Source organism: Myotis yumanensis, unplaced genomic scaffold, assembly GCF_028538775.1.
Source record: "Myotis yumanensis isolate MYYU_CA2020_CCGP unplaced genomic scaffold, mMyoYum1.0.hap1 SCAF_19, whole genome shotgun sequence".
Classification (NCBI taxonomy): Eukaryota; Metazoa; Chordata; class Mammalia; order Chiroptera; family Vespertilionidae; genus Myotis; species Myotis yumanensis.
This window is the reverse complement of record NW_027223770.1, coordinates 5526568-5540151: the sequence shown is the minus strand read 5'-3', so window position 1 is coordinate 5540151 and position 13584 is coordinate 5526568. Positions and strand designations below refer to the sequence as shown.

Genomic DNA, 13584 nt, shown 5'->3' with positions numbered 1-13584 from the left:
TCAAAGTCAAGGGTCACTTTAGGAAATATCATTCTGAATATGAAAATACAAATATCCATATACTTGCTACCACTGGCATCGAATTTGCCAACTGTGAGGTTCAGAAGTGAATTCTTTATTTTAGAATTATCCCTGTTATGTGTACTAGCAGCAACAATTATATTGACACTAGAGGCCCGGTGCACGAAATTTGTCTGGGGGGACGGGGGGTGGCGGTCCGCTCAGCCCAGCCTGCACCCTCTCCAATCCAGGACCCATTGGGGGATGTCCACCTGCCGGTTTAGGCCCAATCCCGGGGATCGGGCCTAAACCGGCAGTCAGAATCCCTCTCACAATCCTGGACCACTGGCTCCTAATCGTTCACCTGCCTGCTGGCCTGGTCACCCCCAACTGCCCCCCGCCCCCCGCCAGCCTGGTTGCCCCTCACAGTCCCCCCACTGGCCTGGTCGCCCCACATAGATTGCTGTTCAGTCATTTGGTTGTCCCTCACTAACCCCCCTGCCAGCCTGGTTGCCCCAAGCAGCCTGCTTGTTCAGTCCTTTGGTTGTTCCTCACTAACCCCCCTGTTGGCCTGATCACCCCATGCAGCCTGCTTGTTCAGTTGTTTGGTCGTCCCTCACTAACCCCCCTGCTGGCCTGGTCGTAGGCAGCCATCTTGTGAGGGCATGAAGATTAATTTGCATATTACCTCTTTATTATATAGGATGTTATCTTTGAACCTAAAATAAGTATTTACATTTAATACAATTCAACAAATATTCATTGAGCAGATACTAGCTGCAAGATAACTTGGTTAGATGTATAAGGTACTGTCCTTTTAAAACCAAGAAGACGGAATCTAGGAAGGATAAGTCAAGTGCAAACCCAACAATGTAATGTCAGAGAGAATATGAATGTAATTAAAGGTACAAAAATAAGTACTTAGGGAATCCAAAGGATAGAGTGGCAAGGAGGATGATTAGAGAAGGGCTCCTGAAAGATGACATTGGACTCTCAAAAATGAGGAACAGAAGGCATTCTAGGGGGAAATATGGCAGGAACAAAGAAAGACCTGAAGGTGGTAAATAAGTAAGTTCTTGGATAGTAAGCAGGCCAGTCTGGTTGGGGTGTTTATATAAATTATGGGGTAATAGGAACCTAAAAACAGGTTGATAAATCTGTACTGAATTCAGTAGGCTATGGGAATAATTAAGGTTCTAAACATGTGAGTGACAAATTCAGAGTTGTACTTTAGCGAGAATGACATGTAGGAAAGATGAAAAACAAAAGGAGGCTGAAAAATTGTCGCAGTACTTCTTCCCTAGCACCTCCTTAGCTCTTCCTTGGACCATCGAGAGGTATAAAGTAGAAAGTACACTGAGTTGAAAAACCATATCTACGTCACAGTGGTCAATGCCATTATCCGCATGACCTTGGGAAGTCACTTACCCTCACTGTCTCAATTTCCCTATGTGTGAGTCTACTAATTACAATTTATTTTTGGAGTCACGAGCTATAAATTTCAGCAAATGATTAGATACTGGGAATAGAACAAAAACAGCAATAAAAATTTCTTTCAAGTGATTAAAACAATCAGCAGCTACCATTTATTAAACACTTCCTATGTGTTTGTCACTATGCTTGGCACTTTATATAAATGCTTTATTTATTCCTTAGAAGAATCCCATGATGTATGTATTCTTATTTTACAAACAAGAGAACTTTAAGACTTAACTAACTTACCTAGTGCCAGCCCAATTTATATTGACAAAGCCAAAATAGGAGACTAGGTATCTCTGAGGTATAAGGCTTTCTCCTTCCAACACAGCATTCTGTTTCTTATATGGTAGATAGACAAGGCTAACATTTGTTCTTGTGTTCCAAAAAAATCACTGTCTCTTTTATTCTCCTTCTGATATATGAAAAGGTCTCAATGAGATAAAGAAACAAAGTGTGGACATAAATATAATCTACTTATTTGTTGATCATTGATTCATTCACTCATTCCATTCTAATTTATTGAGCATCCTTTATACTTTGTACCTGGCCCTATACCTGGATGGAAAGATAAATAAGACCCACCTCTGCTCTCAAAGTGCTTTTAAGCTAGTAAAAGGCAAACACATGTGAACTAGGAAATGGTAATACAATGAAAGAAGAGGAGTTTTTTGCACAAGAGACTATGAAGCAGAAAGGTACATGAAGCAAAATACTGTATTTCAGCTATTAAATCTTGACCTAGATCACTTAAAATTATATATTTACTAGAGGCCCGATGCATGAAGATTCGTGCAAAAATGGGCCTTCCTTCCCCTGGCTGCCAGCACTGCCTTTGCTCCTGCCAGAGCCGCCTTTCTGCCTTCGTTCCGCCTTTCCACCTTCCCATGTTGCCCAGAGGCCCAGAGCGGCTGGGGCCCTACGGAATGCCTGCATCCTGCCCCGCCCCCAGCCACTCGGAGGCCTGTGTATGCAAATTAACCTGCCATCTTTGTTGGGTTAATTTGCATACTTGCTCCTGATTGGCTGGTGGTCATCATGAAGGTATGGTCAATTTACATCTTTCTCTTTTATTAGTGTAGATGTGGTTTTTGCAAATATTTGTGTATATTAACATACACACCCTTGAAAAAGTAAAGGCTAATATTCACAACAGAAGGACAATTAGCCATGAACTATGATTCTGTTTTTGTGTGTCTACTGCCAAGACTAGATGATTAGTTTACTTAAGAAAGCATTCTGGCCCTAAACGGTTTGGCTCAGTGGATAGAGCGTCAGCCTGCGGACTGAAGGGTCCCAGGTTCGATTCCAGTCAAGGGCATGTACCGTGGTTGCGGGCATATCCCCAGTAGGGGGTGTGCAGGAGGCAGCTGATTGATGTTTCTCTCTCATCGATGTTTCTAACTCTCTATCCCTCACCCTCCTCTCTGTAAAAAAAAAAATCAATAAAATATAAAAAAAAAAAAAAGAAAAGAAAGCATTCTGGCCCAGACCGGTTTGGCTCAGTGGATAGAGTGTCAGCCTGCGGACTCAAGGGTCCCAGGTTTGATTCTGGTCAGGGGCATGTACCTTGGTTGCGGGCACATCCCCAGTGGGGGGTGTGCAGGAGGCAGCTGATCGATGTTTATAACTCTCTTTCCCTCTCCCTTCCTCTCTGTAAAAAATCAATAAAATATATTTAAAAAAAAAAAGAAAAAAAGAAAGCATTCTGTGTGTGTGGCGGGGGGAGAGGGGGCGCCAATAAGGGAAAAAGGAGACACATGTAAATCTTTAGAGAATAAATTAAAAAAAGAGAAAAAAATAATTTTGAAAGTCATAATAAAAAGTAAACTATAATAATAATAAAAAAAGAAAGCATTTTGCCTTGATTAGTGCCATCTATTATAATGACTAACTAAAATGTATTTGAACTGTCTAGCCTTGAATGCTATGGATATAAGCCAGTGTCATTAGATAGAAAGTGAAACATACTCCATAAAAATAAATATATTCCATGTGAGCCCTTGTTTGATCTGGAAATAAAAAGTTATTCCACTGTCTGTCAAAAATAGTATTCCAATGAGTCCTGATAATTCACTAACTAAATATTAAGCATAACAAAACATACAATGCTAGGTTGATTTTGCTACCCCTCATTTCACTGAGGCCAGAGGTGAAGTGAAAGGGCCCCAAACGCTAGACTCCAGCTTGCAAATTCAAATCTCTGAGCTAAAGACATGTGGGCCACATCTCTTTGTTTAACGGGAGTAGGTTTTCCTAGGTATAATATGTGCATTCCAATGTATCTTATTTTTCTCACTCACTTTGGGGATGAAAAATGTGTGTTTGTGAGATAGCTGACAATTGTTAGGAGACTGTTCTGTGTTAACAAATCAAGAAACTGATCCTTCCATCTTTCTGTTGTAATACAGAAATATCTTAGAAAAACTTTAAATATATTTCAATGTCTGTAACAAATCTTGAGTCAGAAAACATACATTATGGCCCAGCTGGGTGTGCTCAGAGGTTGAGCATTGACCTATGAACCAGGAGGTCACGGTTTGATTCCTGGTCAGGGTACATGCCTGGGTTGCAGGCTCAATCCCAGTGTGGGGCGTGCAGGATGCAGCTGATCAATGACTCTCTCTCATCATTGATGTTTCTATCTCTCTCTCCCTTCCTCTCTGAAATCAATAAAAATATATTAAAAAAATATATATACATATATATACACATTATGTTGATTTAGAAAGTGTTTAGGTAACTTTAACAACATAGTATAAGCTAGAATGATAAAATTTATCAATTTAATTTCTACTGGTTATCATAAAAATTTGAAATGGTTATTGTTTTTAATTGGGGACCCATGGCTTAGATATGAATTAGATCACATTTTGGCCTATAAATAAACATATCTAATCTATAATTATAGTTAGATATCACTTATTATTTTTTACTAAGCTGAGTCTAAGAAACAGTAACAAAATTTTAATATATCCTCATAAATAACAAAGCAACCAATAAAATGGCTAAATATAGGCTAAATAATTACAAACTATACTCCCTATGGTGAAATGCAATTAATTGTACAATAGTCTGCAACTCAAAACTACTCATTCAAAACTATTCTCTGATTGACAAAAATCTCTCATTGGAGAAAGAAAAGAAATCTGAAAATGTCTTCTCAGGAGAGTCACACCACACTTTTAAATGGAAACTTTCTGTCTGTTTTCCTTCTTGGAGGAAGGAAGAAACAAAGAGGGTAGGAAAAGATTATAAAGAGGCTTTTTAACAAAAAGGACTCTAAAGTAAAAGTACCAATAGTAGTTTTCATTCATTCTCCTATACTACTTGAAACCAACAAATTTGAACACTGGCAAGCAATGAGAACTTTTATTCAAGTTGGCTTAAACATTAAACCAAATTAGATATCAAGGTAGACTCTAAGATTACAATCGTTTGACTGTATAGGACTCAAGTGGTAAAGAAAGTGTAAAATGGGTTATTGTATTTGCTGGGCAGTACTTGTATCCTGCTAAACTAATAGTTTAAGAACTACAAACTGAAAAGAACTTGCATCCTATGGCTGCTGTAACCTTTCATCTGGAAGGCTCTTTCTTAATCTCTACTTTGGGTTCTATTTTTTAATGGAAAAGAAACAGTTTAAATGACCATGTATGTAATAAATCACATATTTATAGTTCTCCTAGTGTTTTATTTTGTAAAACAAATGAAAATAAATTCCCACAGAATTCCTACCCTCCTCTACTCCGCCTCTCCTCTAGGAATAAACAGTTATTGTAGGCCCCTCCTATCACTAAAAATTCTATTACAATGAATCTCTCTTCAGCAGCTCTGGATCAATATCATAACGTAATGTGGCTGAAATGACTGCTTTAGTAATCACTCAGGGGAGTATCAGAACAGTTTCTTTTGTTACAAGGAAATAAATTTAATATTTTATCTTAAGGAACTACAATCTGTACGAGTCAGAGATGAGCTAACAAGTATGATGAAAGAGCTTATCTGCTCAAATTCTATTTTGTAGAATTACTGGTACTGAGATTCCCAGTCCTTCTACAGACCATTTCAAATGTTACATGCACTACACAGTGAATATATGCCCCTTGTACATAACCTCTTGTGTTAACTGACCTTGAATTCTCTCTAGGGTTCTTGAAAAATAAATTTAATGTAAAAAAATTACAATTAATAGACCTTAAATAAATGATAGTTGTCGCATCTTTAAAATTTGTAGGTGCTGTTGTTTTTCCTTATCTCCATGACTTCTATTTCTTAGAGGAGGACTTCTGGTTGGTGGATTTTTCATAACCACATAAAGTTCCACACTTTCTGAAGCCAGGTAAGAAGGGTTCTGTGTCAGCTAATATTCAATAAAATCCCCAAATGGCACATGTCCTCTAATATCACCCTGACCAAGATGACTTCTGGAATTTTTGTCCTGGATTTGCAGAAAGCAGTTCTGTGTTTAAGTGTTCCACATGATGTCTCTGGGAAATAAGGGCAGTGTGTCTCCCTTGCTCTTAGTTGCAGCTACCCATTACTAACCATGGGCAAAGGTTTCTAATAGCACACACTCTCAACCGGAAACAAAGACGATATCTAAACATCTGTGAAGTGATCTAGTCATTACATCCACCATTGTTTCCCCAATACCATCATTTTCTAAATCCGCTTCTATAGAAAGAAAGAAAGAAAGAAAGAAAGAAAGAAGGAAAGAAAGAAAGAAAGAAGAAAGAAAGAAAAAGAAAGAAAACAGTTGCAAAGAGAAGGGGTCTGGAGAAGCAACACACAGGGACAAAGAAGTGAAAAAATTCACTGGCAAACTGCTGGCTGCAATGCTGAGCCCGTGCATCCAGGACACCTGCTAAGCACTGTGAACCCCTAGCCTGGCATCAGTTTAATTTCCTCACCCCCCCAGTCCCACCCCCAGGACCCACCCCCCAGTTCCCACCCCCAGATCCCACCCCCCAGTTCCCACCCCCAGATCCCACCCCCCCAGATCCCACCCCCAGGACCCACCCCCTAGGTCCCACCTCCAGTTCCCACCCCCAGGTCCCACCCCCAGATCCCACCCCCCAGGACCCCCCCCCCCCCCAGATCCCACCCCCGGGTCCCACCCCCAGATCCCAACCCCGGGTCCTACCCCCAGTTCCCACCCCCGGGTCCCACCCCCAGGTCCCACCCCTGGGTCCCACCCCCGCTGCTTTCCTCCTGGTCTCAGCGTTCCATGGAGACACGCACGGCCCCCCAGCAGGACGCAGGGTGCTGGGTGAGCAGGCTTCTCCCCGCTGCCGGTCCAGGAGTGGCGCCTCACGCTCAGTCCCGGCAGCTCGGAGGAAGGGGAGACTAACTGGAGAGCCGGCCAGTGCAGCAACACCAAGCTCTTTCCAACCCTCGTCTGACCGTCCACTGCCTCCCAGACCGACGCCCAGCCTTCAGACCCCAGAAGCGCCCCGTCCCTCCGCCCCGCGGGCGCTGAGGCCAAGGCGCGGCCGAATCCGGAAAAGTTTCTGAGGTCCTGGTGGCCCCACAAGGAACAGCATGGGGCCCATCCGAATACACGCCCGCGCCGAGCCCCAACAGGGGCCCCGGCAGCATCGCTCTCCTTTCGGCCGGAGAAGCCCGCGGCGCCTCGCTCCCAGGGCCCCCGCGCCAGGTCCCGGGAATGAATGGAAGGGCGTCCCGCGCACCGTCCAGCCCTCGCCGCTCCCGCCAGGCCCCCCGCCCACGCGCTCCTTGAAGGTCCCAAGACACAACCGCCGGTCCAGCGAGCCCCCCGCGGCGCTCCGGGGCCTCCGGCTGCCCCGCGCCCTCACGCGCCCCCCGGGAAGCGGTGCTGGCAGGGACCCCCGCGCAGCTGGCGGTTCCCACGCGCCGCGCAGCGACCCCCGACCCCGACCCCGGCCCCGGCTCCCTCCCTCTCCCGGCGGCCCTGGCCTCTCCGAGCCCATCTCGGCCCCCCACCCTCAGGCCAGCTGGCCCGGGCCCTCTCGGGGGCCCACCCCCCACGATCTGCTGACCCTGGGCCTCTCGAGGTCCCCGTGCCCCTCAGACCTGCTATCCCGACCCCATCAGACCTGCCGTCAGTCCCAGCTGCCCTCGTGGGGACCCCCTCACACCTGTCCCGGCCCCTCGCGCGAACTCCCCTCAGACCCGCGGTCCCGCTCGCTCTTGGGGTCCCCTCTCTTCAGACCCGCTGTCCCGGACCCTCGCGGGGTCCCCTCTCTTCAGACCCGCTGTCCCGGACCCTCGCGGGGTACCCTTCGGACTCACGTTTCCTGTCCCGCTTAGGGTCCCCCCTGAGCCCCTCTTGGGGTCTGTTCTCCACAGTCCGGACGGCCAGACCCGCTCCGGAACTCCCCTCACTCGGGTGCTCGCCAACCTCGTCCCGCCCAGGGTCCCCCCGCCTCGGCTCCCGCTGTCACAGCCCCGCGCCCCGGGTGCGCTCACCTCAGACCTGCTGTCAGCACCCGGCCCGGCGTCGCCGCCGCCGCTTCCTCTCCCACACTTGTTCCCCGGTCGCTCTTCTGCCGCTGGTCCCCTGGAGGGTCCCTGAGTCCCGCCGCTGAGTGCAGGGGCCGGCCGCGCGGAGGCTCCGTCCGCGGTCTCGGCGTCGCGTCCCACTCTCTCCCGCAGGACCCCCGCCGCCGCCGCTGCCGCCGGGCGCCACACGGACCCTCCCGCAGCCGCCGCTGCTGCTGTCCGAGGTGCGGCTCTTGCCAGGGGTGGCCAATCGCACCCGACTGCGCCGAGCGCGCTCCGCCCCACGGGCTCATCCGCCCGCCCCCCGCCCTCAGACCACGCCCCTAGCTCGACTCTGATAGGCTCTCTACTGACCTGCCTTGATCGCGGGGCACAGGCCTGGGCCCGGATATAGGTACTTGATTGAAGGTGCCTGAGGAGCCGAGCGGTCGATGGCGCCCGAGGATTGGTGGAGTTGACCTCGGGGCAGAATGAGGCGGGGCGGGGCTTCTTTGGACGCGGAAGCCCTTGCAACTTCACTTACCCACGGGCCCGCCTGGGGTGCGGTCATTTTTGTTTGTGCAGCGCTGCGGTCAAAGTTCGCGGCACTCCTCCCAGCGCCTTTACTTTTCTTGGGAGACTCCCAGAGGCCAAGGCCCCCTGGGACTCCCCTGGACCACCCTGCTAGAGCCATTGAGGAGGACCCCGTTCTTCCGCTAGACCTTGCACAGCCTTCTGAGCAGTTCTGCCGGAAATTAATATAGTGGTGTTTTGTTTTGTTTTTCACTCAGGACTTGTAAATATTTCCTGGATTTAAACTCTTTTTTTTTTTTTTTGGTATTTTTGTCAAGGGAATTGCCCTACCTTGTATTGCGTTCAACGGACATCAGCTTAATGCTTTTGGAAAAAGAAATCGATATACTAGATGCGTGCTCTGCACAAGTAAACGTTCAACACTGATGGGGCACATTTTGATAGGTACAAGGACAAAACTTTAGAAATAATCAGTCTGTGGGTTTTGATAATCATTAGAATAGGCGGAACAGGAACTGTACAGGGGAAACCCTATTAGCTTTAGCAAGCTTTCAGCATGCCTATTCAACATACTCTTTTTCAGGGCCACATGGTTTAATGGTTCTGTGTGAACTAATGGTCAAAGTATAATACACTTTGACCCACGTGCAACCTGTGATACCAGAGACCCGTCCTGACCCAGGGTGAAAGATGGTGCCTGCCAGGGGTGAAAGTGCATCATGTTACACAGAGCCGTTCTTTTTGTTTTTGTGAAATTGTCCATGTTGACTAAACAACACAGGAAACCGAAAACTACTCTCACCCCAAAGTTTATGCAGTTTGACAAGTCAGTGTTTATGAAGAAATGGTGTCATTTCAGAAACACAATTTGATCCGAAGCCTTGTCAGATGTGTATATAGGACTTCACTCTCAGGAAACTTCTACCATTAACTCTTTTTTGTGTGTGTTAGTTCCCGCTGACAAATTTGTGTTCTAAACACTATATTTTCCCTAGTGTTTTGAAATCACGCCCCATTCCAATTACGATGCTCTCACCCCCCTTTTTTAAAAATATATTTTATTGATTTTTTTACAGAGAGGAAGGGAGAGGGATAGAGAGTTAGAAACATCGATGAGAGAGAAACATCGATCAGCTGCCTCCTGCACACTCCCTACTGGGGATGTGCCCGCAACCAAGGTACATGCCCTTGACCGGAATCGAACCTGGGACCCTTCAATCCGAAGGCTGACGCTCTATTCACTGACCCAAACTGATTAGGGCATGATGCTCCCCTTTTACGTTTAAGTTTGAGTGTCAGGGTATGCAGAGAGGGCCTGTGAGGACGGGCTAGCAGGACTCCAAGAACAGTTCTGAAGTAGACGTCTCCAGAGCAGCGTGACTGTGTGCCACGTGGGGAGGGGATACAGAGGCATTTCAAGGTGGTAAAGCTCCGTTTTGAGGGAACTTGATTCCTGTAGGCCTAGAAAAACTGTCCAAAATCATTATATTAACAAAAGTAGGTCCTCCTTCTCTAAAGAGTCATTGAGTAAGAGCTCATCTTACCAATTCTGAAGTTGGCAATATGGATTGGAAGAAAGGGGGTAAGTTTTCACCACCCAAGTGTTCAGTTGTGTCTACTCATATAAAAAAAGAAATGCATGACTATTAACAGATGTTATTTGCAATCAAGAAAATAGAGGTAAAACATAAGCATGATAAAAATCCAAGTGTCTTGAAAGGAAGCCAATTAGCAAGGAAATCAACTCTTTTCTCTTTGATTCATTATAGCAATGAATTCCAATTTCTAAATTGTTGGTGCTTTTTCTGGTCTATGATTACTGGTACTGATAGGAACTCAAGTTGCTCAATATAGTTGATTACAAATAATTTAGATCGGATCTAACAGCATAAATAAAGAAAATGACATCATCCTTTGGATAGGAGACAATTCTGAAATCTTAGTTTATATATAGATGGTGAACAGTGAGCTGCAAGGATGGCTCTTATTTAGAAGGGGCTTCAGAAGATCTCTGAACTCCTGAAAAGACACTGCAGCATTCCATTCTGGAAATTCTTGTTTTGTTGGGAGGAAAAAAAAAATCCCTCACAAATATTGCCAAGATTTTAATGAAGACAAGGTAGAAAAAAAAAAATCCCTCAAAAATATAGCCAAGATTTTAATGAAGACAAGGTAGAAAAAAAATCCCTCACAAATATAGCCAAACTTTAAATGAAGACAAGGTAGAAAATAAAAACGTTAAATGGGATGGGAACAAGGTTTTGCACTTTGAGAAAACTCTATGAGGGCCAATTCAGAGATAAATTCGGTCCCAAAGGATCTGAGAATCAGAATACTGGATTCCACCCAGTATTTATACAGTATTTTTATACTGTATTCAACTTTACTACTTGTGAGTTACTTTTCTATGGAGACTTGGTGCAACATAGACAGTAGGGTTACTTTGGATAAACCATTAAACATCTCTGCGCCTTTGTCCTTATTCCTTTTCTTGCTACAGACAACTAGAGAAGGGAGATCGTAATCTGTCCTTTAAACAAAGCTTGTAACACTGTGTCCCCTTCTACGCAGAGGGAATCACACAAATCAGTTTGTGCATTGAGTTCGCTCTCTTGTTTGCTGTTTCCACACAGCACCTTCTTTCAGTTAGCCTAATTAACCTCCTGTAGGCAAATGTGGCAGTTGAGAGTGGTCAGCAAGTCTTTAGATTGGGGAGAACCACCCTAAAAAAACCAATATTCTAAGAAATATGAGGCATTTGTATTCTCCAGGGCCTGGCTCTGAGTCTAAACAAGGCAGACTGGACGCTATCATTTTTATAGGCAAGTGGCAGCTCTTTTCTCGTCTGTAAAATCGGGATAACATCTTATGGAGTAAACCTATACAAACAGAAAGGACTCCCAGAGACTGGGAAACTATCCTTTTGCTCACTCCAGAATGGAATACCAGCATCCTTGTCTTTATTTTAGTTCTCAATAAAGTTTCAATTAGTCCGGGAGGAACCAGGCACCTTTTCTTCGGGACTCTAGATATTTAGGCATGATGTCGTTCACCTGCTTAAAGAAGAGATAGACCACCTCCACCTGCAAAAGCCCTTCAAACCCTCTGCCTCTCACGTCGCTAAGGATCCCCACTTTGGCTCTGGCCCCAGGCGCCGCCTGGCGGCTGTTTCCGGAAGTCGCCTCTGGGCTTCGGGGTCCTGGCCGAGATGAGGCCTGGCCATGGGTTTGCCTGGAGAGCCTCTGTCTCCGCCCCTAGCCGCCAGCTGCTAGCCGTGGAGGATTTTAAGGCGGCGATGAAGGGGCTGGGGTTAAGGCGAAGGAGGCGTCCGGCGACCTCTCCATTCCCTGAAGGATGGCGGAGTCAGGCGATCCTTGGGCAGCTGGCGACCCGGAAGTTGCCACCGGAGCGAGGTCCCCGTTGCCGAGCGCGGGCGCGAGGGGCCGGGCTTCCCGGAGACGGGGAAGAGGTCGCAGCGCCTCCCGCTCCTCAAGTTTTCCGCTCCTTCAGGCACTGCTTCTCGGGCGTCGCGTTCGCCGGGCGGGTGGCCGCCGTCCCCGGGTGGCACGCTCAGCTGTTGTCAGAGGCGACATGAGTGCTGCGGGGCTGTTGGCTCCGGCCCCGGCCCCGGCCCCGACTGGAACGCCGCCGGCGCCGGAGTATTACCCCGAGGAGGACGAGGAGCTGGAGAGCGCGGAGGACGACGAGCGCAGCTGCCGGGGCCGCGAGTCGGACGAAGGCGCGTCCTTTAGGGCGCCAGGCGGCGCGGGGACGGGGGGGGACTGCGTGGGCAGGGAGGGGGGCCTCGGGGAGAGGGGCGACCCGACCCGCGGGCTCGGGGCAGCCGGCAGGACCGCGGCGCCGGGAAGTTACCCCACCTGTTCAGGGCGCGGGACGCTCTGGGGACCTGGTCCCCGACAGTCGCGGGAAGAAGGGACTTAGGGGACGGTTGTCACAGCTGGAGTCCCTTTAAGGTTCCGCCCCTCGTTCCGCTACAGCCTCGGGCTGCACCTCCGGTCTCCACCGGTTGGAATGAGAAAGCCTCCCATTGAGTGCCCCTCCCGCTTAGTTCCTTGGAGGAGCAGAGCGTTTGGCTTCCTCGGTCCCTCCCCGCCCCCACCCTCCGCCCGGGGGGAAATGCTTTGGTCAGACTTAGTTCGGGCAGCGCCAGTGCAGTTCTGGTTGGTTAGAGAAGCATGGGGCCTGGCATCAGTAATCAGCGGTTCTCAACCAGTGGGTCGCGACCCTTTCACAGGGGTCGCCTAAGACCATCAGAAAACACATATGTAATTACATATTGTTTTTGTGATTAATCACTATGCTTTAATTATGTTCAATTTGTAACAATGAAATTGGGGGGTCACCACAACATGAGGAACTGTATTAAAGGGTCGCGGCATTAGGAAGGTTGAGAACCACTGAGTTAGATGGAGGTCTGACTTTGGCTCACTCGGCCCAGCTTTTGACCCTAGACAACTCGCTTAAGCTTAGGAGCCCCAACTGCCCCAGCAGATGGGGTTTCCTAGGGAAGGTGCGAGGGGGGAGTGAGGCAGGCAGTAAAGTGCTGAACTGGCACTTTAAAGCCTGGTCCTCGGGAAATACTCAGGTTTTTTTTGTTGTTTTTTTCATCTCTGGGGGAACGGACACAGGTGGGGAAGGAAGGGATTTGGGTTGGCCTCTTGGGGCCCAGGTGTTGTGTTTTTAAGTTCCATGCTGTTTGCATCGTCGTGACTGCCTCTCAAGCAAGGCTTGCTTTCCAAACTGGGTTTTACACTTTGGCAAGAGTGAGGAAAAGTTTTGGAGGGATTGAAGGAGCTGGCTGGAGGAGGAGGAAGGTGAAGAAACAAAAAGCCAGGGAGAAGAGAAGGGGGGATGGAGACCAATATCTGGGTGGAGTATTCTGGCGCAAAAGAGGGCTGTGGCGCAGAAGGTGGAGCCGCTGCATCACGGTCCCCCAAGTGCCAAGCACTGAGGCAGGCACAGGACGGGGACTCAGTGACGCCTCTTGACTGAAGGAGGACAGTTTGTAGTGTTGGACCTGTAACAGCCTTTAAGAAGGCAGCTGCATGTGCAGATACAAAGTTGAAGGAACTAATTGCATTTGGTTAA

At 47.7% G+C, this 13584-nt stretch overlaps 2 protein-coding genes across 3 annotated transcripts in view; one reads left to right on the top strand and one right to left on the bottom strand.

Moving 5' to 3' along the window:
• The window catches only part of TAOK3 (TAO kinase 3), a 155796-nt gene extending 147628 nt beyond the window's left edge, over positions 1–8168 (bottom strand). Inside the window, exon 1 of one of the 2 annotated variants that reach the window (XM_070400093.1) lies at positions 7930–8168. The gene's annotated coding sequence lies outside the window, so the exon portion shown is untranslated. The remainder of the gene's footprint in view (positions 1–7929) is intronic. The other variant, XM_070400095.1, reaches the window with a different exon arrangement.
• Positions 8169–11932: 3764 nt separating this feature from the next.
• Positions 11933–13584, top strand: part of SUDS3 (SDS3 homolog, SIN3A corepressor complex component) — a 34289-nt gene continuing 32637 nt past the window's right edge. Inside the window, exon 1 of the mRNA XM_070400014.1 lies at positions 11933–12214. Within this exon, the coding sequence (XP_070256115.1) occupies positions 12067–12214 (148 nt within the window). The 5' untranslated portion in view covers positions 11933–12066. The remainder of the gene's footprint in view (positions 12215–13584) is intronic.